The 27,281-nt window shown below is 43.0% G+C and overlaps 1 protein-coding gene across 1 annotated transcript in view; it reads left to right on the top strand.

The window, feature by feature from the left end:
* The first annotated feature begins 507 nt into the window (after positions 1–507).
* Positions 508–27,281, top strand: part of LOC124588311 (nephrin-like) — a 178,769-nt gene continuing 151,995 nt past the window's right edge. The window contains exons 1-4 of the mRNA XM_047131470.1: positions 508–532; positions 5,376–5,593; positions 9,739–9,883; positions 19,321–19,451. Of these exons, the coding sequence (XP_046987426.1) occupies positions 508–532; positions 5,376–5,593; positions 9,739–9,883; positions 19,321–19,451 (519 nt within the window). The remainder of the gene's footprint in view (positions 533–5,375; positions 5,594–9,738; positions 9,884–19,320; positions 19,452–27,281) is intronic.

Below are 27,281 nucleotides of genomic sequence, written 5' to 3'. Positions count from 1 at the left end.
TCTTAGCATTCGATCAGAGCCGAAAATGACTTAAATATTGTAGCCCTGTGATGCAGAACGTGACAAAGAAGCAAAGATACTTTTCTACCCTATCAGAGAACACTTGGGGGAAATATAAGTTATGCCTTAGTCCTATGTAGGATTTTCACAAGTAACGGTACTTTAGCGCTTTGAAAACCCGTGCATGGTCCGATTTCACTTAACTTCGTTAATAACTCGTATAAAAGAGAGAAATTCGAGGTATATGGTTAACAACAACTCTTGACTCGGATTGGGTAAAGCAGATCTTTTAAACTGGTGGCCTATGTCAGGGTGGAATTTCTTAGAACTACTGTATACCGTCGTGCTGCAGCTGCTTGTTTTGCAGAGCACCTTGGCTGGCTGCAGCAGCAGTCATGAGGGGCTGGCAACTGGAAGTTAGATATTAGCTAAGCCTGAGCCAGATACAAAGAATCTGTCTTATCTTGCTCACGGCAACAAGGGTTGGCAAAGTGACCAATATACTCGATGAGTGTGACAGAGGCGGACATACGTGAGTTGCGTGAGAGATGATTTAAAATGAGGATGTTTGTAGTGGACATACCGATAACATCTGAATTCTTACCACTCCAGTCACCCCCGGCTGTCCTCCATGGTGGGAGTTGGTGCACTCTGGCATACATGTGTCATCGTGACTGCTGCTGCAGCTGCAGCTTTACTCTCCTCCAGTCCCTGAAGTTTGGTACTGGCAGTGAACGAGTGTGTGGGTGTGCTGTGTGTGACATCCGGGAGGTGAATACATGGGATGTGCGGGTGTTCCAGTCATCTCTGACATCTACCCGTGGTAACTACTGCTATGGACTTGATTGTGTATTCTGTCATGTTTAGCGCTTCTCAAACATTTCAGTGGACTCCGTCCTGCAAGTGGTATTTGATGTTGCCTCTATTGTATCACAAAGTAGAACCTACCTCCCTCTTTCGACATGTGGTGGAGAGAACCAATTTAGGTAGTCTATGGTACCTTCAAATACCTAATCGCGAAGTCAAATTCCCGAATGATGAATTTATTGTTTCCGACAGTTGTATTGTGTGCAGACATGCGTTCAGTATGAGCAGGCATGGCTCGCATGGGTGTGGGTCTCTCTCTACTTGCCAGGGAAGATGGGACTACCCTGCAGTTGGTGGACGGCATGCTTCGTGATCGCGAGTTTGCGTGATTGTCAGGAATTTTTTCACCAGATATGTTTAGTGTAAACATTGTGGTGGAAGAGGGCGTTTATGTTCTCAAACGTCAGTGTGAAGAAGATCTCGTGTACATTTAGCACTACAATCTATTACTGATGAACATTTGTTTGTGTGTGATACTCAAATATTGAAAACATGTTTTATTATAAAGAAGGATCATCATAAGATGGAAGTGAGGATATTAAGCGATCTATTTGGCCCCTGTACACTGTTAAATAATTAATTTCACAGGGTAGAGCAAATGGATTATTTCACTCTATTCTGATATCGAATTTGTGGAAGCTTCCCTTTTTGTCTCCAGTATTAGCCGATTGGAGGAGAAATGAAAACCTACATCTTCATGTTTGGATCATTGGTTCAGACAGACAAACAGGTAGTGGCATTTTGAGAGAGACAGAGACAGGAAGCGAGTGTGAAATTTCCGAATCAACAGAATACCGCCACTTGATGCTCTGTTTGGGGTCCGTGAGATAAAAGAAGTCCGATTACTGGGCCGTGGTCAGCGCTATTTAGTAACGGGATATGTAATTAGGACATTGGGCTATTTTGACTTTCATTGCGGTGCCCAGGTGATAGACTCATATGCAGGATACCTCAAACAGACCACACTTCATTCCATTCCCTGGGGATTACAGTTATTATGTCGTGGGGGGCAAGGTTGGGGGTGCAGTCATGATGTCTACCGCAGTGGGGGAACCCTGCCTCCAATTGACTGATTAAATAAACAATATCTATCAATATATTATTGACTTTGATTTGAATTTGGTGTTGTGAGATCCGTCCTCTCCAGCCCAGGGTGGGTTATTTACCTACCAATTTTCTCTGGGATGGGTGGGCAGGGAATGGGTGGGACATCCGTTGGTACTGGCACCATGCACTGGCTCAGTCGATACCTGCATGTCAAGGTGAGTGGGCACATGAAAATTTTCCGATAAAACTACACCTCCAATCTGCAGCAGTGTAATTACGTAATTAGAACATGTAGTTGCTGGATGTGAGGTTATCCAAACAAATAAAAGTGAGATCCAGCTCTTGCAAATTGAATTTTATAAGTAAACATTATATCCTGTGCTATAAAATTAAATTTCTTGTCATAAGATCCTTCCTCTCCAGCACAGACGACAGCTTAGATCTCATGCCGGAATCCATTCTCAGTCAGGCAATTAGCCTGGAGGCAGTTCTTTTGTGCATCAGAATTCTGCAGGGGTTTACTGTGTAAAAGGTGCTTTGTTTGTTGTTCAGTCCAACCATGGCTGACAGCATGTGCAGGTGTGGCTGTGGTGCACTACAGGATGAGAGACAGAGAGAGAGAAACTGACAGAGAGTGAGGAAGAGGGAGAGTACGTGTTTCTACAGGAATTTCTACATTATGAAGTATCAAAGTGTTGCCCCAGCTGATGCTTTTATTTGGAGATTAGCATAACATCCAGTCCGTGGGCCCCAAGCATACACCTCTTGGACACCACCGCATGGTGCAGCTGCTGGCAAACACGTCACTTCGTGGGGCCCCTGGTGCACCCCAACTCCAGGAAGCATGGGTTGCATTCTGTACAATGAGTGGTGAGTTTGTGCTTGGAGATCGAAAGAATTTTGAAATTGCAGTAACTTGTGATGGGTGTTTCATAGTGACGTTCCTTGTACAATCAGGATAAAAAAGAGCGATCTATTAGTTACTTAATTTCAAAGTATTTTACAAGACCTGAATCTTCCCAAACAGCAGAGAACGAAGAGGGAGAGAGACCCAAACCCCTGCAAATTGAATTTCTTATAATTCAACAGTATACCATCTGGTATGTATTTGAATTTCGTGAGATACTTCTCTCTGCAGCACAGAGCTCCCGGTTTCGATGTAGGGGATTGGGTTTGGTGAGGGGAGGATAGGGTTGAGGGATTTACCAGAAGGGTAGGTGTTTAATTGACGACTTTAAGTAAGTAGTCAATCAAATAGATAGAGTGAGAGGGGCTATTCGAATAACTTACAGTTGAAAGTGTAACTGTATCAGCGAGGGGGGAGAGGAGAGGGTTGTAGGTTTTCTGAGGGGTTGGGATAAGGAGTGGGAGGGGGAGGGGGAGGGGAGAAGAACAATAGGTTAAGGACTGGTCAATGAGAAGGAAGAATTATTCCCAGGGGTGCATAATCCTCCAAACAGAACAATAAGCTACAGACCTGTCAGTCGAAAGAGAACAATATGTTTGCACCTGCATGTATGCTTTCCCCTGAATGTAGGCAATCAGTACTAACAAAACGCCCCAAAAAGAACTTAACCCTACTACATACAGCTTTCGGTTACAAATGTTGAATTTATATTTGGTGTAGTTGAAAGTGTTATAATTCGAAAATCTATAACTGTTGCGAGACTAAGCTAAGAAGTCTAATGTAGCGCACAGTTCTGGAGTCATTTCAAAAATTTCTAGTTACTGCTGACCTATGCTGAAACGAAAATTATTTTTACTATCCATCTATCTGTGTTTATGGATATATGCTGCCACACTGCACAAATCCAACGTCTGGTATCGGTAGGTTCAACACCCATCCGCTTCTGTGAAATGTCAATGAAATGAAACGAAGTACTGGTTCAGATCTCTTAAAGTCGACAGTCTGTCGTCTAGTTTCTTGCTGGCGTCCATCTTTTCCTATACTATGCTAACGTCTCTATGCTTCCATCTCTACATAAGTATTGCATAGAAAATCCTCTGTAACTTGTTTGAGAGACAAACATTTCTGCCAAAGAAACATACCCAACTGAACATTATAGTGGAGACTGAAAATACCGCCTGTGTTGTAAGGTTTTTTATTTTCCAGTGCTTAGACCATGACCGGTTTTGGGGTATTACATGCCCATCATGATGTGTGGTAATTTTGTGCTGCGACCCCTATCACCACTATGGAGAACACAGGAAACGGTGTACCATCCATGATATGCGGTCGCTGATTGTACAACGCGTCCTGTACTCTCCATTGCAGTGCTAGGGCTCGCAGCACAAAATTTCCACACATGTGAAGGCCATGTAATAGCCCGAAACTGGCTGTGACCTAAGCACTGGAAAGTAAATATCCCTACAACTCAAGTGGTATTTTAAATCTCTATTTGTTTGACACAGTCTATTCCTCGTCTTCTCTTACCATACTCTTCCTTCCACAGCCACATAAATTATTCTTCACTGACACAGAGTACGTCCCTTAAATTCTGGTAAGGGTGTTCCATATACATCCCTCACCTACTTTTTCAGTACTTCATTAAAGACAACGCTTTAAGGGGGGGGGGGGGGGTAGGACGCCAAACGGGCTGACTTGGAGCAGAAGAGGCACCACAGGACATTTTAATTTACACTGTCTATACTTTTACAAATAAATTTATAAAACTTTGTCAGCATGACGAGGAAGGATTCAGAATTCACACTCCTAGCAATGGAAGTTCGAAAACATAACGAAGTAATTTTTTTTACATGTGAAATTTCATCATTTTTTTCACTTACTAATGGCAGCATTTGTTGCTATAGGTACACTTTCCTTCATAAGTTAAAGATTTTTCGATGAATTTTGCATACAAACCAAATTTAAAGGTGTATGAAACTCTAGAATTTTCCAAATCTATTAAAAACTGTGGTAAAAATTGAGGTAATTAACTAGAAAATTTGTGTTTTTCCTAAACAATAAGTTTAAAATACAACAGTTCATTCGTTTTTTCATAAATTAAATGAATTCTAGAGTTTCATACACCTGTGAGTATGGTGTGTATGATGTGTAAAGTTCATCGAAGAAGCTCTCTAATTTATGAAGAAAAGTGTACCTAAAGCAACAAATGCAGCCATTAGAAGAGAAAAAATGATGAAATTTCACACGTAAAAAAATTATTTTGTTATGTTTCCGAACTTCCACTGCAATGAGTGTGAATTCTGACTCCTTCCTGGTGATGCTGACAAACTTTTATGAATTCTGTTTGTAAAAGTATAGACACTGGAAATTAAAATGTCCTGTGATGCCTCTCCTGCTCCAAGTCGGACCGTTTCACTTCCTACGCCCGTAAGCCACGAAGCGTGCTCGGTATAACCTATCGTGACCAGCACTACGTACTAATGGGAGGTGACCAGGTCGTAGTCCGTGTTACATACGGCACTCAGTTGTAATGCCTCGGTAGCCACGATTACAGCGCCGGCTCAGCTGCAGAGTGGTCCAGTGAGTGTGCTGGAGGTGGTGACGCGTGCCTTGGTGTGTGTGGCAGTGCGTCCTCTGTGGGTGCGCGTGCTGGACCGGCCGGGGCAGCTGGTGGCGGGCCGCCGCTACGCGGTGCGCTGCGAGACTGCGGGGTCGCGGCCGCCGGCGGTGCTCACCTGGTACAAGGCGTCGCGCCCGCTGCGCAGGACCAAGGTACGTCTGCCGCCTGCGTGCCGCTTCTCCGTAGGTGGCGCAGTCATCCTGTTCTCATACTCGAAATACAGTAGCATGACACTGAACATCAAACCACTTTGACACTGTTTTCCTTGAAACCAGAGCCTTCGTCCTGTACCCTTCGATTTAGAAATTGTCCAGCCTCATTCATTTACATCATCGACATTCACTAACAATAAACTTGGCACTTGATTGTAGAATTTAAAATCAAAACTGATTTAAATTATTGACACTCATCAACAATGAAATTAGCACTTGACTGCAGCATTCACAATCACTATAAAATAAAAGGTTTTGGTGAACCCAGTGACGAAACAGGGCCCTCTCGAACATTATTCTACCTAGGAACGATCTATGATTAATTTACTGATTTAGAGCATAATTATGTAATAGTACACACATAAAAAAAACATTTTGCATCACCCCAATTCCTAGAACTCCTGACGGTAGACGTTGACTGTGGATATTGTATCACAGACACAGTCCTTTGACTGTTCAGAGATGTCACTAAAACCGCCAGCGATGTAAACAAACATGCATTAGCAGTGTATATTGGACGGAGGAGGTCCGACAGCCGATCAGTTCCAGTCATTCCACCAGGAACGAGGTACACGGCTCTTGTTGTCTCTAGTTCAACCATGCTTAGACGGTCAATACCGCGGTTCGATCGCGTCCGCATTGTCACTTTGTGCCAGGAAGGGCTCCCAACAAGGGAAGTGTCCAGACGTCTTGGAGTGAACCAAAACGATGTTGTTAGGACATGGGGGATATACAGAGAGACAGGAACTGTCGATGGCGTGCCTCGCTCAGGCCGACAAAGAGCTACTACAGCAGTAGATGACCGAGTCCTACGGATTATGGCTCGGAGGAACCCTGACAGCAACGCCACCATGTTGAATAATGCTTTTTGTGCAGCCACAGGACGTGTTACGACACAAACTGTCCACAATAGGCTGTATGATACGCAACTTCACTATCGACGTCCATGGCGAAGTCTATCTTTGCAACCACACCACCATGCAGCGCGGTGCAGATTGGCCCAACAACATGCCGAATGGATCGCTGAAGACTGGCACAGGTTCTCTTCACCGATGAGTGTCACATATACCTTCAACCAGACAATCGTCAGAGACGCGTTTGGACGAAACCCGGTCAGGCCGATCGCTTTAGACACACTGTCCAGCGAGTGCAACAAGGTGGAAGTTCCCTGCTGTTTTGGGGTGGCATTATGTGGGGTCGACGTACACCGCTGGTGGTCACGGAAGGCGCCGTAACGGGTGTACGATACGTGAATGCCATCCTCCGACCGATAGTGCAACCATATCGGCAGAATATTGGCGAGGCATTCGTCTTAATGGACGACAATTCGCGCCTCCATCGCGCACATCTCGTGAATGACTTCCTTCAGGATAACGACATCGCTCGACTAGAGTGGCCAGCATCTTCTCCTGACATGAACCCTATCGAACATGCCTGGGACAGATTGAAAAGGGATGTTTTTGGACGACGTGACCCTCCAACCACTCTGAAGGATCTACGCCGAATGGCCATTGAGGAGTGGGACAATCTGGACCAAGATTGCCTTGATGAACTTGTGGATAGTATGCCACGAAGAATACAGGCATGCATCAAAGCAAGAGGACGTGGTACTAGGTATTAGAGGTGTCCGTGTGTGTACCAGTCTGGACCACCACCTCTGAAGGTCTCGCTGTATGGTGGTACAACATACAATGTGTGATTTTCATGAACAATAAAAAGGGCGCAAATGATGTTTATGTTGATCTATATTCCAATTTTCTGTACACGTTCCTGAATTCTCGGAACCGAGGTCATGCAAAACTTATTTTGATGTGTGTATTTAAATGAAAATTTCGCCATTAGACTGTACATAGATTTTTTTATACTACTGTACAATCATGATTTCGGCCTTTGCCGATTTTCGTGTACGACAGTGTTTGGCTTGGTTAGACTTCTACAAAGGAAGATGAGGTGTCGAGGGAGTGATCACGGGCCGAAGCGTCCACCTAATACATCTCTGCCAGCCGGCTGCAGCAAGCACAGCGTCAGCGACTCAACGACTGCACGGTCTAGCTAGCCAAGAAGTTTTCAGACAGCCCGCGGAAGTCCTTCCAGAACACCAGAGGCGAAGAAAGGGCGGCGCGCACAAACGTGGCAGGGGTCTCTCCTGCTGCGGATCTTTCTTTGTAGTCAGCGTCTCACGGAGGGCCAATCGAAGGCAAGTGTACTTCTAACACGGAAATATCTAGGACTTCGCTGACCCCGATCTAGGAACTGTGAAAGTGTTATGTAAAGACAGATGTGTTAAGGGGTATAGAAACAAATCGATAGGTCGACAGAGCAAAGCACCAACACAGAGTATGGGCGAGAACACCAAGGTGGTCGTCGTCCCGTGTGAGCTGCAGTGTGTATTGTGTCCGTGGCCGACGTGAAGTAACTATCTGGACGGTGTTACGTTTTGTAATTTCGGTGCAAACGTATGAAAGTCACTTGAGGGTAAGTCGGGGCTCTGCACTGGATTTTCCAATCATGCACAATGATATGTTTGCGTTAACTGTCGTAATTGTCTTTCCGTATGAGTCAGAAATCTGATTCATTTGTGGCTTATGGCACTCGGAATTACCGCAGAGTGGAACTGTGGTATGTAGCTGTAACAGCTTTAACTTAATGCTGAAATTTTGACAATATGACACACTTCGTGTTGGTGCTGCGTGGATTGTCCCATTTTACGCTCAGGAGTCTAATGGCGTAAGATTCAAACGCGTCGATACTTTATGGGAATTCAACATGTGGTGTCACCGCCAGACACCACACTTGCTAGGTGGTAGCTTTAAATCGGCCGCGGTCCATTAGTATATGTCGGACCCGCGTGTCGCCACTGTGTGATCGCAGACCGAGCGCCACCACAAGGCAGGTCTCGAGATACGGACTAGCACTCGCACGGACGACGTAGCTAGCGACTACACTGACGAAGCCTCGCTCCTTTGCCGAGCAGATAGTTAGAATAGCCTTCAGCTAAGTCAATGGCTACGACCTAGCAAGGCGCCATTAGTAACCTTGCATGTATCTAAAGAGTCTCACTTGTATCGTCACAACCTCCAGATGTACCAAAAGGATGGATTAAAGTTAAGTATTCCAGAAGCTACGTATTTTTCTTTATAGCATTCATAACGTATCCTGTTTCAGACCTCACGCACCCTGCTTTGGCTTAGCGCGTGCCTTTCGGCTTCCTCTCGTTGTGTCTAGGCTGTCTTGTCTAGACACAACACAACAACTTACGAATGATGTTTTACTCACTTGTATGGAAAGAAGATAGAACACGTGCCACGTGACCGATTGTCACACGACCATCGCCTTGGATTATTTCTTCGAACTGCAATGTGACATCACTGGAGAAGTTCGCAAGCAGCTTCTGGTTTCTGATTCTTGCTATTCCTTGTTTGACTTCCTGTGCGAAACTGGGCTTAACTTTTCATGAAGTGCAGTTGTCGTAAGCGACAGGTATCACGACCGACTTCGTCTGTGATCTGTGCCTTGGCCTACAAAAATGGCAACAAATCGGCACTGGTCCAGTCGGGTACACTTTAGTGAAACATTTGCGGTCCTGCACTGGTGCAGAGTATTATGCACTGGCTGTCTTCCACCCGATACGCTTGCTATTTGAAACGGTATTTAGTGTTTTGGCGATTGTGACTTATTCATGGCTTACCCCTGTATATGCAGAGGACTTGTAAAAAAAACAATTAAGAAAGTTGCCACGTTGGTTATATATTTTTTTCTTTATGACAGTGACACAGATGAGTCATTTAAATTCTAATTTCATAATTGACCTCACAGCTTTGTTGGTTCCTGTAATAGCTTGATGTTAGCTGATGATGAATGTTTCGGTCGAAACAGGTAGTGAATGAAGTATCCATTACTAACAGCGTTAAATGAAACTGACTTCAACCACGCTATAGGCATCTGAGGACCAGTCGGTGTGCTAACTGCGGCAAATATGAATTCAGGGTAATGTAAGCTGTATTGGCAAATGGCTGAAGCTTACAGCGACGCCATGACGACTGTCTGCGTACTGCTGTGTGTATCTCTGTGCGTGTGTTGCGCAGGAGGAGACGGCGGAGAACACGACGGTGAGCGAGCTGACGCTGGTGGCCGCCACGGACGACGACGGCAAGGTGGTGACGTGCCGCGCAGAGAACCCCAACGTGACCGGCGCCTACCTCGAGACCAGCTTCACGCTCACCGTCGTCTGTAAGCCGCTCTGCTCTCTCTCCATCTCTCTCCTCGCACTATTAAGTTCTCCTCTCATCCTTAACGCTACGTGACCGTCCTTAATGCACACGCCATAATTCGTACTTTTTAACTCCCTTTTGGCCCTTTAAACGCTTGGTATACGTTTGAGGGAAGATCATATTACTAACTTTTATTTTTGTTTTCTGAGAATTCTTTGCAAAACACATTTACTTTCTATATATTCACACGTCCGTGTTTCTGTACTTCATCTGTGGATTGGTGCATAAGCTCGTAGCGTTTTACCAGAAGTTTAATAAGCGCAACAGATAAACGTAACAGAGATCTTATTCATGTTAATATACTATTCTTCATGTTTACACTGTTTACAACAATCTGTCGACGCTGGGGTAACTTTTCCTTCCCGCGACTGTGGAACGCACGTGGTTTTCAGGTGAAGAACTTGTCGAGCCATGTTCGGAGGGCAGTTTCGTCTGGAAAGGGAGTTCTTGGAGGTTGTTCGATAGAGAACGGGAAACGTGAAAAATGTGGCCCAGGAACAGGTGAATAAGGTGTGTGTGGAATAACTTCCCAACGAGACTCCTTTATAGCATTTTTTTGTCACAATGAGAGGACGCCTACTCGTCATCACCGTATGCTTTCAAATTTATGGTATGTGTAGCGCCTGGTGAGACGCTCCAAGTGGAAACTCCAGATGGCCAAGAGTTAAGGAAATAAAAGGAATGTTGATACGGATCTATCACCATGTGCACCTTATCAACTGTCCCGGTAAGAGAGTGTTTAGGAAGCGGTAGCCCAGCTTGTTGGGTCAGAGGGTTAGCTGCCCTCTGCAATTAAAAAAAAAAACTGAGTGAATGGATCCATGATGAGTTTGAACATGCGTCATGGGACGTCCGCCCCGAACGAATAGAACGAACAATAACGAATAAAAGGTGATTAAAAATAGTTTTAAGTGATCGGATTCGCATTGAAAGGGTCGCAGGTTCGACTCCATCCAGCGACAAATATTTTTGTACTCCTTGGCACTGCGTACACTACTGACTTCACAATTAACCGCAAGATCACATAGGTTATTTTATTAATTTATAGAAGCACAAAAAGTGTAGGCATAAGATGAAATGCGGGACTGCAAACATTTAAAAATGGATTGTAGTTAATGCATAAAAGGGAACGTGTTGATGTTGTGCACATAGAAATACAAAATAACCTATATGATTTTGTGGTTAATTGTGACATCAGTAGTGTACACATTGCCAAGGAGCATTAAACTATCGGCTGCCGAGCAGAGTCAAACCCGCTATCCTTTCGAGTCAATTTTCTTACCGCTGTCACACTGTCACAGGGACAATTGATAAGGTGCGCATGGTGATAGATCAGTATCAAAATTCCTTTTACTTCCTAAACGCTTGGCCATCTGAAGCTCTCACTTGGGGCACTTTCTTGTCTGACCGCGCCCTACATGAACCATGAATTTGTACGCATTCGGCGATGACGAGTAGGCGTCCTCTCCCTGTCAGTGTAGCAGAATGGGGCGGCCATTACCGTTGAGTGGCATCACTTTACGCAGGCCTCCTGGTCGTCGTTCTTCGATTGCGCCTGTAAGACATCTCAGTTGTTGACAAAAAATGTCAGCAGTGATGGTTAAACGTCGGGGAAGCAATTCGTTGTACACCACACCGTCGCTGTTCTGTCAGATGCATAACATTACGTTTCGTGAATGCGCACAGTTCTTTGCACGGGGTGTTGCTACTTAGTTCGTGCTCAACCGGTGCTTCCTTTTCCTTATTTTATCATAAAGACACCATTTTTCGTCACCAGTAACGATACAGGATAGGAATGGTAAGCGTTGTTCATTTGCCAATTGATGGCGAGCAAGCAGAATTGCGCATATTGCACACCCCCTGACTTTTGCGGTTTTGACTTAGATCATGAGGTATGCAATCACCCGATTTCCGATCCTTCTCCATTGCATGCAAATGTCACACCATGGTGGAATAATCACACTTCATGACATTTGGCAGTGTCCGAGTGCAGCAACTTGGGCCATCGTGGATTAATGCGTCTAAATCATCTTCACAAACCCCGAATGTATTACTCAAATGGAGACTCACAAATGACAACACAATCTTCCTTAGAACGAGAAAACCATTCTCTTGCCTTGCTCTCTCCAGTGGCGTTACCCACACACACGACGCAAATGTTTGTGGCTACCTCCGCTGCTGTAACCCCTCTACTGAACGCAAACAGAAGAACATGTCACATGTGTGAGCAATGGCATCTCGTATACGTTACACATTTGATTGCGTACCGAGGAGCAATTAAGATTCCCCAAATAGCAGGTGTGAGAAAGCAGAACACAAGCGAATTTACGCCTTTAAAAAAGAAATTTCGTACTCATTATGTCATACATCTCCAAGTTAACGATAAAAATCGCCCATATTTCTCAGTACACGGCACCCGAAATACGGCACATAAACAGTATTCAAACCGAATGAGGAAAACTAGTGAGTGTTTCAAATCAGCAAACGACAGACAAGACATATGCATATCTAAAGAGGTTTTTCGAATACGTTGCACTTGCGACAAAATGAATGTCGAATAATGGGACGATACGATAACACGAGAATCAAGAAACATAAACGAAACTGCAAGCTGGGACAGACGAATCAATTGGTGGTAGGTGAGCACTCATCGATTGAATGGAACTTTGTAAAGAACTGAAGCTCTATCTGTGGAAAGAAATTAAAATTCCAGTCTGTTCAGAGAAGCAGTCGACATCTTCATGCACGCTAACAATAAGAAAAAGAAAGTCCCTTGCTAAGCGGATGTTCGATTACTGCGACCAAGAAAATTCTTAGGACAAGACCACAGTTATTATACAAAGCCTGCGACCGCGAAACATGTTTCAATCAACCATCAGCTATAGAGAATAACTCTCTGTGAATGTTAGCCTCTTGTGCTGCCTAAACGTTAGATTATCAAGAAATTCGCCGTCGGCCATAGAGCACGAAACGGATTTGACGTCTTTCGTCAACTGGAAAAACAGCACAACAGTTGCTTAATCCACAGTCTTTTACGTGTACACTCTTGGTTCCAGAACAATGAAAGTTTCATCATTTGATGTAAACCGTTATAATAAAACTATTCTATAACACGTCAGTGGGAGGGGCTCCTCAAGTCTAAAATATCAGATAGGGAACTATGCGGCAAAAATTTCTAAATTAAAATAAATTAAAAGACAGCACGGGACGTTACTTTCAAATAAAATCACTTAATCATCTGAAGACATCCTCACCCCAGTGTTGTCGTGAAATCATATTTTCCGTGTCAAAATGGTAAAAGGGACCTAAGAAATGCAAAAAGGAAACGGATATAACAACAAAACACCAAAAGTAACTAAAATAATGAAACATGTGAAATCTTATACAAATGGAGGAAGGGGAAGAAATCACATATTGCGTGCAATTACTTACATAGATTCCATAACAAGCATTCTTCCATGCTGCATAATCGGGAATGCGAATGGGAAAACTATGTAACAGTAAATACTAGATGCGAGTACTAAGTACACGACCGAAACTCAGTCGTGGAAGGAACCAGACGTGAGAGTGGTGAACTGATTAAACTGGAAAAGCGGCAGGTAACAGCAGAAAGGAGACGGAACCATCACAAAATTAAGAGGGACGCTGACATGTACATTTAAAAAGCAAGTAAAAATATTACGTTACATGTACGCCTTAATCTGCCTAGATAATGTCATAATTAGGCGAAATATTTTTGTTGTTCCGGTCTGTGGATGCATTAATTGTTTCGAGAGCATAGAGATGAAAGCTTCCTATGATATCAGTTACTTCCAGAACATTCAGTATCCGATCTTTCTCTGCAATGTTCAAGAGAGAGAAGTTACAGCTAACCTGTTGCAGCTGATGCTGGTTGTCAGTCAAATCCACCGTCAGAGATGACCTGGAACTGGCGAAGTCTTTATTTTCTCTAAATCTCATACAAAAATTCGTGCCTTTCTGACCAATTTAACTGCTCTAACACAACTTGCTTTTATCACACTCATTTCGATACACTCTGAGGTAGGAGAAAGTATTCTTTTTGATGACTTCGGGGTTCCTTAGCATACTGCCCAAATTTTTTGGTATGAAAAATGCTGGAACTATGTTGGCTGACATCAGTTCCTGCCGAATCCTCTCTGGTACGAATTCATGACTGGGCATTTTATAAAACTTGTGCTTTTTCTTTTTCTCTGCTGGCTTCAGAGTGATTAAACTTGCTCTCTCTTCCATGTTCCTCTGATGTGAGGGGAAAATTATTTAAGGGGAGCCGGGGGTGATCAAATCCAAAAAAATTACGATTTTTTTTTGCTACCGAAAATTAATTGGAACATTCCTTTTTAATGTAAACTTTTATTTACTATTCTACTCGCCCTAGAAGTGGAGTTATTACCATTTTCCCCCACGCCTGCAGAGGAAATGGGCGGCCGCTGAATGTATCTAACACACTCTCGTGACTTCCTGGCGAACTGCTTGGGATTTTCTCGGCCTGTTACGCATACAGCGCCTTATGTTACGCATACAGAGAGTGTGCAAGGGTTGGCTACATTGTTTTCTGTGACAAATGAAGCGCTAGGAGCGCGAAATATCGTCTCTTTGCTGTTCACCCTTTCGAATTAGTTCAGTGTTGCGCCTGTTGTTGGTAGTATTATACTTCTTGTGTAAAGCGTTGTTCTGGTTACGATGCCACGTTTTAGTAACCGTGTGTATAAGAAGAGGAAGAACGTAGGGAAAAGAAAATTAACACTAATACCAAGTTGCGATACTACAATTACTGAAACAGTGCGTTCTTCTGCTAAGAAACATATGGCTGGCCATAGCCTTGTGACATCTTCTAGCAGGAAGCTAACTGGTGGAAGTGACAGATTTCGTGAATATGTTAGTGACAGTGATGATATTAACGAAGTACTGTATATTGGATTATTATCTTCTGTGCTGAAAGAAAGTGTTCTGTGTAAAATGTGTTCAAGTGTAGGAGTGGGACTAGAGATAACAAAGCACTTTGGTTTAGCTTGCGAGATGAAGATAATCTGTGCATGTTGCAAGTATCAAGTAACTTTCTACAATTCACATGCCAGTCTCTTTGGTGAAAATGGACGATCTAGAGTGTTTGACGTGAATGTTCGACTTGTGTATGGTCTTCGATCCGTTGGGAAAGGGTCTGTTGCTGGTAAACTGTTTTGTGGTATTATGAACTTGCCATCGCCTCCAAGCAAATTTGGGTACTACTGTGAACTGGTAGGATCCTCTGTTGAAGATGTGGCTTTCTAAAACCATTAAGGAAGCAGTGGAGGAATCTGTAGAAATGAACGGTGGTTCTAGGGATTTGGTAGTGGCATTAGATGGTTCCTGGCAATAGAGGGGTCATAAATCCCTGAATGGGGTTGTAACTGCTACTTGTGGTGATAGTGCAAAAGTGATAGATGTTGCAATATTATCAAAACATTGTAGGTGCAAAAATAAAATCAAAGGAGAGCACAGTGGAACCTGTGAGCCAAATTTTAGTGGATCAAGTGGAGCAATGGAAGTGGATGGAGTGAAACAAATTTTTGAACGTTCAGTTCCCAGGTAAACCGTTAGTTACAAATACTACCTTGGGGATGGTGACGCCAGAGGTTTCGAGACTATAGAGGAACTGAAACCATATGGAAATGAATTTGTAGTTTAAAAGTTTGAATGCATTGGGCATGTGCAAAAGCGTTTGGGTGCACGGCTTCGAAGGCTCTAACAAACTTTGGGTTCAAGTAAGCTCAGTGATGGAAATACAATAGGAGGGAGAGGCAGGTTTACTGATGACGTGATATTGAACGTCTACAGAGATACTATGGGTATGCTATAAGGCAAAATACTAGTAATGTTAGTGACAAGGGAAAAGCAGTGTGGGCATTCTTCCTTCATACTGCCTCTTCCAATGAATACCCTCAACACAGCCTGTGCCCAAAAGATTTCTGGTGCAAATATAATGCAAAAAAGGACTACGAGCACAAACATGGTTTGCCAGCAGCTGTGATAAATGCAATAAAACCAATTTTTCATGACTTAGCACAGCCAGAATTGTTACACAAATGTCTACGCGGAAAGACGCAGAATCCTAATGAGAGCGTAAACAATTTGATTTGGAAAGTGATTCCTAAAAGGGTGTTGTAAGCATAAAAACACTGCACTTTGGCATTTATGATGCAATAGCAACCTACAACCAAGGGAACACTGTGAAGTATGAAGTTCTGAAGGCATTAGGATTTACAGCTGGGGTGAACACTGTACGAGCACTAAGAAACATGACAGAGAAAGGATAAGAGGAGCAGAAAGAAGAGAAAGGCATATGAAGTATGATGGATTAACAGGGCAGAAAAGAAGACAGAAGAGGAAGCTTTTGGAGGATGAAGAAGAAGACCCGATAATCCATCCTATAGTGCAGGAATGTATTGAGAAACTTTGATAGCCATTTCCCGTAAATTAGAATTTTTCGAATATAAGGAACATTTTCTCAAAATCCACTCAAGCTAGAGAGATGAAATTTTTGTACAGCACTCCTAGTGGTCAAACTTACATTGTAACACAGCCATTTGGCAATGTGTTCAGTAGTTTCATTTCAGTTTAATTATAAAGCAATTATTTGTAAAAAAAAATAGGGTCATTAATAAAAAAAAAATAATTGAAAGGAAACTAGAAAAGATACTCCAAAATCCCTCTGTCATAACTGCAATACTAAACCACTCTATATGTAAAAAAAAATCAAATTTTTCTATTTGGTAGTTTACTCATAAATGTTCCTCAAACTTAGTGATTTTAACATGGGCAGCATAGGCACCTCCGGCTCCCCTTAATCTGAATGGGATGGACCAGAAAGCAGCAGTTTTATGTTTAAACGCGTGGTTCAATGGTACATTCATAACTATGTCAGTGCTAGACTCTTTTGTATAGATGTCAAACTCGACCTTGCCGACATTTAAGGTGATCCCTAAGTCTAAATACGCCAAAGTTCCGTGAATCTGATGCTGAACAGAAAAAGAAATCTTTCCATGGAATGTATTAAATTTTTATGTAAATTGTCACACTCTTCCTTGCTCTGTATTGAACAAAAATGACATAACGTAACTTTGCCAACATACCTTAATACTTCTTAAAAAAACTCGTACTCGAAGCTACAGTGCAAGCCGGGGGGGGGGGGGGGGGGGGGACCAATGGCCAGACCCTGTTGCTGCCTGGATACTTGGTCACCAAATTTAAAATAATTATAACGCAAGACCAAAGTTAAAATATTAACAACCTTCTTGATTTCGTCCGATGGACTGCTGCTAAATCTGATGAGGTTTTCAAGAACGATGCCACATATTTCGTCTGTAGCTATATTAGTACACGTATGACTGACACCAAAGGTAGCCATATTGGTACCTACTGCGATGTTGGTATTTTTAACAACTGTAATTAGATCTTACCTGTTTTTTATCACAATAGACTCCCTGAAGTAAAAATGTTCTTTAAGAAAACCTGCATCAAATTTCTCAAGAATGTAACCTCACCACTCGGTGTGTTGCGTGCGTTGACAGTGTGTCTCGTCGTAGATTAAGGAACAATAAAGTCTTCAAAGAGGATCCTTTCTCCTATCCTAGAGTCTATCCTAGCGAGTGTGATAAAAGCCAGTTCTATAAGACCAGATACATTGGTCAGACAGGCAGGAATTTTTATACGAGATTTAAAGAACGTAAACACTTGGCCGATTCCAGATGTATTTCTGCAGCAGGTTAGCGATAATTTAACTTCCTTAACACTGCAGAAGAGGTCGAATACTCAGTGTTCTGGAATAAACTGAAATCCTAGGAAGTCTTCATTTCCATCATCTCGATACAAATAATGAACTCAATGAACTCACAGACCTGTATCACAAAAGTGTTCCCGTTAATTATGACATTATCCAGGCAGATTTTCAGTTCAAACAGTTCACCCGTCTCATGTCTGGTTCATACTATGCCTGCGTTTCGGTCATGTCCGGCTTAGTCTCTCACGGCTAGTGTTTGCTGTCACGTAGTTTTCCCGTTTGTATTCTGGGTTGAGCAGCACGGGATACTCTTGTTATAGAGTCTATGTAAGTAATTCCACGCAATATGTGATTTCCTCCCCTCCCTTCATTTGTATAACATTTTACCTGTTTCATTATGTTGGTATCTTTTGGTGTCCGGTTGTTATATCTGTTTCTCTTTCGGTCCCTTTTACCATTTTGACATGGAACGATCGGTTCCATGACAACTTCAGATGATTAAGTGATTTTATTTCTAAGTGAGGCCCCGTTCTCTCTTTTAATTTATTTTAGTTTAGAAATTTTAATCGCATAGTTCCTTGTCTGATGTTACAGTCTTGAAGATCCCCTCCCATTCGCATGTAACAGAACAGTTTTATTATTACGGCTTCTGCCCGATGATGGAACTTCAGTGTGCCGAAAGATTGTGTATTAAGCAACTGTTGTGCAGTTTCAACATTTTATGACATGGATTTGTACAGCTGCGGCTGCCCCATAAGAACAACTCTTTGTGAATAATTTCAGATAGCAGTACATAAAATTCGGTTTTATTTATTTTCACTTGGTCTCCTGAGTTTTGTTCTACATTGCAGTCTCTGAGATACATAGATAAAATTGTGGCGTTAAAAAATAATAATAATTAATGTGAAAGCAAGATATATAAGCTACTGATTTAATGTAGATTTGGTTTTGCATTTGTTGCTGTTTGAACTGCAGCTTTGAGACAGTACATAAAACAGATAAATATAATACCAGAGAAGGATGTGATCATGCGATTGTGGAAAGAGGTAGAACCAATTCTAAAATTTATTTTTGCAACAATATTTGTTCTACAGGAAAGTCACCTCGCTGTTATCACAAATATTGGTATATGCCATTGCTTAATACCACATGCTAAGTTTAATAAACAAAGAAACACATTTTGATCATGTTTTGTCAACCAGCTATGTAAAATTGAGTTAATATTACGTAGTTAGGAAGTTACAGTATGCATTTCACTTGGAAATAAAGTATTTAATCGGCAGATATCCAACATAAAATATCAGTAATTTGTATTGCTTTTCGATTATGGATTATTTTGCTAATATGGAGACGAAAAACAACTACACTTTAATTTGACAAGTTGTCTTAAAATCTAACCCTGAAGACTGTGTGCTGACATGGAATATAATCCTTAAAGTTATATCAGCAGTTAGTGAAAGGAATTTTGTACATCTGTGTTACAACATTGAAGCCGCTTACTTTACCATTTTACACAATTTCATGATCATTTCCGACTTGATAAGTATGCTCAAGCGTATTGCTCTGTCTGCTTGATATTTTTGTACATCTCAGTAAAGTCTGAAATCTCCACCCCACAGATCCACCTATAGTGTCGCTCCTCCTGGGATCCACACTGAACGCGGACGACATCAAGGAGGGCGACGACGTCTACTTTGAGTGCCAAGTCAGGGCCAACCCACCCTGGCGTAGGCTCTCCTGGCTGCACAACGTAAGTACAGAAAACTAGAAACCAATTCCGTGTTGTTTAAGTTTGAATGGCACTTAGTATTACGCAAATTCTATGCGCGATAGGAAAATGTAGATTCTCTAAGGTCTCCTTTCATGTAAGTGGAGCACCAAGGATATCTTTGCTTCTGATACTGTCTGAAAGGACAGATGTTCCTCCTATCCGTATCATAGCGGCAAGATAATGTTCGTAGAAATTAAATCATCCAGTCATCCAGAAGGACCTGCATACAACTACTCTTGAATAGATATAATTAGTCACTTATGCAGAAAAAGCCCAGCACGGCTAGGCTGTCCCTCGATCTCTTTCCGTATGTGTTATTATGACCCGTATGTCACAACACGACGATTCTCGACCCACAGTAGCTAACGCGCACTTCGTGGCACATTCCTTACAAATTCCTTTACGTTTCACTGAAAACTAGGTAGCAAAATTACAAAGGGTACTGCTATCTTCAGTACAGAAAGCTGGCTTAAGCCAGAGATAAATTCTGCCGAAATTTTTACAAAGGTACAGACGGTGTTTAGAAAGGATAGATTGCATGCAACCGGTGGTGGAGTGTTCATCGCCGTTAGTAGTAATTTATCCTGTAGTGAAGTAGAAGTGGATGGTTCCTGTGAATTATTATGGGTGGAGGTTACACTCAACAACCGAGCTAGGTTAATAATTGGCTCCTTTTACCGACCTCCCGACTCAGCAGCATTAGTGGCAGAACAACTGAGAGAAAATTTGGAATACATTTCACATAAATTTTCTCAGCATGTTATAGTCTTAGGTGGAGATTTCAATTTACCAGATATAGACTGGGACACTCAGATGTTTAGGACGGGTGGTAGGGACAGAGCGTCGAGTGACATTATACTGAGTACACTATCCGAAAATTACCTCGAGCAATTAAACAGAGAACTGACTCGTGGAGATAACATCTTGGACCTACTGATAACAAACAGACCCGAACTTTTCGACTCTTTAAGTGCAGAACAGGGAATCAGTGACCATAAGGCCGTTGCAGCATCCCTGAATATGGAAGTTAATAGGAATATACAAAAAGGGAGGAAGGTTTATGTGTTTAGCCTAACAGATCAAAACGAAAATTTCTGTTCCGACACTGACAATGTTGAGTGTTTATGGAAAAAGTTCAAGGCAATCGTAAAATGCGTTTTAGACAGGTACGTGCCGAGTAAAACTGTGAGGGACGGGAAAAACCCACCGTGGTACAACAACAAAGTTAGGAAACTACTGCGAAAGCAAAGAGAGCTTCACTGCAAAGAGAGCTACACTCCAAGTTTAAACGCAGCCAAAACCTCTCAGACAAACTGAAGCTAAACGATGTCAAAGTTAGCGTAAGGAGGGCTATGCGTGAAGCGTTCAGTGAATTCGAAAGTAAAATTCTATGTACCGACTTGACAGAAAATCCTAGGAAGTTCTGGTCTTACGTTAAATCAGTAAGTGGCTCGAAACAGCATATCCAGACACTCCGGGATGATGATGGCATTGAAACAGAGGATGACACGCGTAAAGCTGAAATACTAAACACCTTTTTCCAAAGCTGTTTCACAGTGGAAGACCGCACTGCAGTTCCTTTTCTAAATCCTCGCACAAACGAAAAAATGGCTGACATCGAAATAAGTGTCCAAGGAATAGAAAAGCAACTGGAATCACTCAATAGAGGAAAGTTCACTGGACCTGACGGGATACCAATTCGATTCTACACAGAGTACGCGAAAGAACATGCCTCCCTTCTAACAGTCGTGTACCGCAAGTCTCCAGAGGAACGGAGGGTTCCAAATGATTGGAAAAGAGCACAGGTAGTCCCAGTCTTCAAGAAGGGTCGTCGAGGAGATGCGCAAAACTATAGACCTATATCTCTGACGTCGATCTGTTGTAGAATTTTAGAACATGTTTTTTGCTCGAGTATCATGTCGTTTTTGGAAACCCAGAATCTACTATGTAGGAATCAACATGGATTCCGGAAACAGCGATCATGTGAGACCCAACTCGCTTTATTTGTTCATGAGACCCAGAAAATATTAGATAAAGGCTCCCAGGTAGATGCTATTTTTCTTGACTTCCGGAAGGCGTTCGATACAGTTCCGCACTGTCGCCAAATAAACAAAGTAAGAGTCTACGGAATATCAGACCAGCTGTGTGGCTGGATTGAAGAGTTTCTAGCAAACAGAACACAGCATGTTGTTATCAATGGAGAGACGTCTACAGACGTTAAAGTAACCTCTGGCGTGCCACAGGGGAGTGTTATGGGACCATTGCTTTTCACAATATACATAAATGACCTAGTAGATAGTGTCGGAAGTTCCATGCGGCTTTTCGCGGATGATTCTGTAGTATACAGAGAAGTTGCAGCATTAGAAAATTGTAGCGAAATGCAGGAAGATCTGCAGCGGACAGGCACTTGGTGCAGGGAGTGGCAACTGTCCCATAACATAGACAAATGTAATGTATTGCGAATACATAGAAAGAAGGATCCTTTATTGTATGATTATATGATAGCGGAACAAACACTGGTAGCAGTTACTTCTGTAAAATATCTGGGAGTATGCGTGAGGAACGATTTGAAGTGGAATGATCATATAAAATTAATTGTTGGTAAGGCGGGTACCAGGTTGAGATTCATTGGGAGAGTGCTTAGAAAATGTAGTCCATCAACAAAGGAGGTGGCTTACAAAACACTCGTTCGACCTATACTTGAGTATTGCTCATCAGTGTGGGATCCGTACCAGATCGGTTTGACGGAAGAGAAGATCCAAAGAAGATCCAAACAAGATCCGAAGAAGAGCGGCGCGTTTCGTCACAGGGTTATTTGGTAACCGTGATAGCGTTACGGAGATGTTTGATAGGCTCAGGTGGCAGACTCTGCAAGAGAGGCGCTCTGCATCGCGGTGTAGATTGCTCGCCAGGTTTCTGGATGAGGTATCGAATATATTGCTTCCCCCTACATATACCTCCCGAGGAGATCACGATTGTAAAATTAGAGAGATTAGAGCGCGCACGGAGGCTTTCAGACAGTCGTTCTTCCCGCGAACCATACGCGACTGGAACAGGAAAGGGAGGTAATGACAGTGGCACGTAAAGTGCCCTCCGCCACACACCGTTGGGTGGCTTGCGGAGTATAAATGTAGATGTAGATGTAGAATCTGGTTGTGAAGTTTATGACATACTAAGTTATAAGTGGCTAGGAGCGCCACTACGTGATTTTTTTTCTGTCAGATTCTTCAAGGAATTTACTTCAAAATCACCACAAATTAGAAATCCCTTCCATCTATGTGACAGATAGGAAAATAATTCATCGAAATTTTCATTAGAATTTCCGAACAACCTAGCGGACACCTGTGGACTGGTACAATCACAATCGTTTTTCTCAGTGTTACCTCACAAGCACATGGTTCTATATTTCGATCTACATAGAATTTTGTTATTTCTGGTTTTATACTTATCTTTGTTTTTATGAATCTGATAACACCTGCTTTACCCATATTGGATGTGTGTGAATACGTCGCAAACCTAAAACCACTAAAATTAAGATGTTCTGTACCTGCGTTATTGTTTTTTGGAAAACAAAAGTGAAATCAATTTTTTCCCACCTACTACGCTCTTGCAAACAAAGTAACAAGTCAGCTACTTTACTTTTGACCCTCTAACTCTCGTATTCTTGTGAAGCAACCTGATTTCACTTTTCACTCTATTATGTGACCTACTACGTTTACCGATTTCATTTCCTTTAATACTATTTGTCTGAATTCAGAATTTGACCTTAAGTCGATGTCTCAATCGATCGCAATAACCACAGGCATTTGTCTAAGTCCACTGGTGCCCCCCTCTCTATTAGTAGAAGCATTCTTTGTAGTGTGATAGGAAATGCCATCGTAAAACCTGGACTCAGTCTGCAAAGATCTGTTTTAAAACGTGAAAGTAACTGCCAGTATGCCTCTTAGTCCTCAAAGCTCGCATTATCAGTATCTGGGTAAGGCAAACTAAGAAGAACGATAAGACATGTGGAAGCCGTGCCATCTGTAGAAGTGACATCCTTCTGACAGTGATTCATGTGTGGTACGAAAATTCAGGATGACAGCTCTACACAGTGAATACCTTATACACAGAACGAAATCTGATCACAACATGCAATGACCGCCTCATTGCCCTCGTGAGAGTAACGGACAATGCTGCTTCGTCACCGAGCGAGTTGGCGCAGTGGTTAGCACACTGGACTCGCATTCGGGAGGACGACGGTTCAATCCCGTCTCCGGCCATCCTGATTTAGGTTTTCCGTGATTTCCCTCAATCGCTTCAGGCAAATGCCGGGATGGTTCCTTTGAAAGGGCACGGCCGATTTCCTTCAGCATCCTTCCCTCACCCGGGCTTGCGCTCCGTCTCTAATGACCTCGTTGTCGACGGGACGTTAAACACTAATCTCCTCCTCCTCCTGCTTCGTCCACAGTGTTGCAAGACTGACACTGGCGTGGACCTGACTGCGTTTACGGTTCGACTCCGTATGTTGCGTGCTAGACGGGTAACTCACAGATGACAGTATTAACTTCCATTCTCCAGAAACCAAAAATACTTCAGCTGGGAGAGGGCATGTGAATGCTTTCGACGGACGTACTGTGCCAAAACATGAGGCAACAGTGAGAGTGCAAAATGAACCTGTCCAGCTGTTATAGCAAACATGTCGACACCACGCAAGACGATATTGTGGTTAAGGCACTGGACCAACATTCGGGAGTCTGGGTTCAAATACCCGTTTGAACATCCAGATAGATTTGTCGCACTTTGCCTAAATTGCTTGACACGATTGCCAGGTTGGTCCATTTATTCGCGCGGTCTGTTTGTGGTCCTTGCCTAATGTACCATAGTGAAGGAGCGTTAAACACTAATAATGCTTTCTGCTCTAATATAATTTAGTTCATTATATACCAACGGTAGGCGCGACAGTTTACGATACCACTGCTATCTCCACTGATAGCACTGAACAGCAACCAACACGACAGTGAGGATTTCGAGGTAGAGGTATTGAGCGTCCTTCAGGACATGGCAGCCATTTCAGATGCACAATACCCGACAATATGTGAGAGTAACGGTGGAGGACAGGTATCAGTGCTATCTTCTTCGCGGAGCAACTCTGCAACTGCATACCAATGTAATGTGTGCATACAGGTACTGAATACATAATGAAATAAAGTAAGTGCACTTCAAACTTAACTTATACGTTATGTGACTCGCAAAACATAGTGATTAAAGAAATTAGATATGAGCAGCCACGTGCCCTGTATTCCCCGTATTAATAGATGTATTAGTAGTTTCCCTCAACGCACGAGAACATCGTCAGATATTCATTGTTCTCATGATAACACATTAAAGATTCAAAGATCTGCTCTGCACCATAATCAAAAGCAAAAACTGCTTGACGATGGTGTTGAGTCAATTTTTCAACCTTTAGCGTGTTGCTGTCAGGAGTCACTCGTCTATGTAGTGAAACTGGTAATAAAGCAAATTAATACACGACATGTGGTGGTTTGTGTCTACGTTAGTTCCTGACACACGCATGCGGTGCCTGCGTCTGTTACATTATAGAATTGGGTACTTTGCACAGAACAGATGTAACATTAAAATACAGTCAGCACACTGTTGACAAATATGAAACTGCACGAACCTGATTGAAACTTTCTTTTGGCATACAAATGGCTACGAAAAGCGGACATTTGCTGTATTTCTTGATACTGGTAGCTTTATCAAAAGAAGCTAACATTAAAAAGAAAATCATCCACTCAAGTCCGCGGCGATCTAATCCCTTCTCCTGGATCCCTGAGTAGAGAGTCACTGGAACTCACATGTGGTTGTGGTGTGTCAGCATACACTTCCAACCTTACACCTACTTGTAATCATAGCCCAGGAGGGCGAAATTTGCTCTGTGCCATCAGAAGACTCCCCTCTTTTCCGATACAGTTTCGTACTTCCTCCATTTCACCGTTAACATTTACCAAGTCGTTCTACGTCTCTTTTCAACCGCTACTGAACGTAGTAAAACACACACCATTAAAGAGAATATCCTTGCTGATATACCATGTGGTTATTTGCATCAACTGCACACTCGTACAGTTAAGTCTGTGCGCACTAATATTTGTAGGAAACTACATTTGAATAACTTGAAGCAAGTTAGATATGTAGGCAATGTGTAGACGGAAGCGACTGATACTTCATAAAAATTAACTTCTTTATAAACTTCTGCATCATTTAGGAGACATGATACTGTCATGCGACATATTATGTACGTGATTAGTATCGCAAAACTACATTATATTTGCCACGTGTGAGTCACTGCTTGCTACAATCAAGTCTCTGAATGTCGGGTAAGAAGATTTCATATTTTTATCTTATGTATATAGTTGAGACTATGTAGAATCCAAGTTTCCGACCTTCACAATCCTCATACAACTTTTTGTGGCAAGAAACTTACATAATTTTGGCACTCTTCTCGGACATTCGCCTATTACTTGGAAACTATGCATACTACTGAAAATGTCACCATTACCAGAACGAAAGAGCATTAAATTTTGTTTCCAATGATCAACTTAAATGTCAGAATCAGTGCAGCCGTTTGGCTGCAAGCAGTTCGGTCATTTTTTCAACTTGGCTAAAAAGTCGACTCCAAAGCCTGTATTTAGAAACGGCTACACCAAATGAAAAGTGTCAAGTAACCAAAGTTGTAGAGTATGACATTTCATGTTACAAAAGCATCTGGTTCTTCAATTTTAGGCATTATTAAGCATTCGCAAAATTGAAAGACCAGCTAATTCCTTTTTTTTTAAATCAAAGTTATTCAACGAAATGAAATTTCCAATAGAGAGACATAAACCTGTCCCACCTTCCGGTGTAGAGGTATCTATTAATCTACACTCCTGGAAATGGAAAAAAGAACACATTGACACCGGTGTGTCAGACCCACCATACTTGCTCCGGACACTGCGAGAGGGCTGTACAAGCAATGATCACACGCACGGCACAGCGGACACACCAGGAACCGCGGTGTTGGCCGTCGAATGGCGCTAGCTGCGCAGCATTTGTGCACCGCCGCCGTCAGTGGCAGCCAGTTTGCCGTGGCATACGGAGCTCCATCGCAGTCTTTAACACTGGTAGCATGCCGCGACAGCGTGGACGTGAACCGTATGTGCAGTTGACGGACTTTGAGCGAGGGCGTATAGTGGGCATGCGGGAGGCCGGGTGGACGTACCGCCGAATTGCTCAACACGTGGGGCGTGAGGTCTCCACAGTACATCGATGTTGTCGCCAGTGGTCGGCGGAAGGTGCACGTGCCCGTCGACCTGGGACCGGACCGCAGCGACGCACGGATGCACGCCAAGACCGTAGGATCCTACGCAGTGCCGCAGGGGACCGCACCGCCACTTCCCAGCAAATTAGGGATACTGTTGCTCCTGGGGTATCGGCGAGGACCATACGCAACCGTCTCCATGAAGCTGGGCTACGGTCCCGTACACCGTTAGGCCGTCTTCCGCTCACGCCCCAACATCGTGCAGCCCGCTTCCAGTGGTGTCGCGACAGGCGTGAATGGAGGGACGAATGGAGACGTGTCGTCTTCAGCGATGAGAGTCGCTTCTGCCTTGGTGCCAATGATGGTCGTATGCGTGTTTGGCGCCGTGCAGGTGAGCGCCACAATCAGGACAGCATACGACCGAGGCACACAGGACCAACACCCGGCATCATGGTGTGGGGAGCGATCTCCTACACTGGCCGTACACCACTGGTGATCGTCGAGGGGACACTGAAAAGTGCACGGTACAT

The sequence above is a fragment of the Schistocerca americana genome, chromosome 1 (genome assembly GCF_021461395.2).
Source record: "Schistocerca americana isolate TAMUIC-IGC-003095 chromosome 1, iqSchAmer2.1, whole genome shotgun sequence".
NCBI classification, from domain to species: domain Eukaryota; kingdom Metazoa; phylum Arthropoda; class Insecta; order Orthoptera; family Acrididae; genus Schistocerca; species Schistocerca americana.
This window is presented reverse-complemented; position numbering and strand designations above follow the sequence as displayed.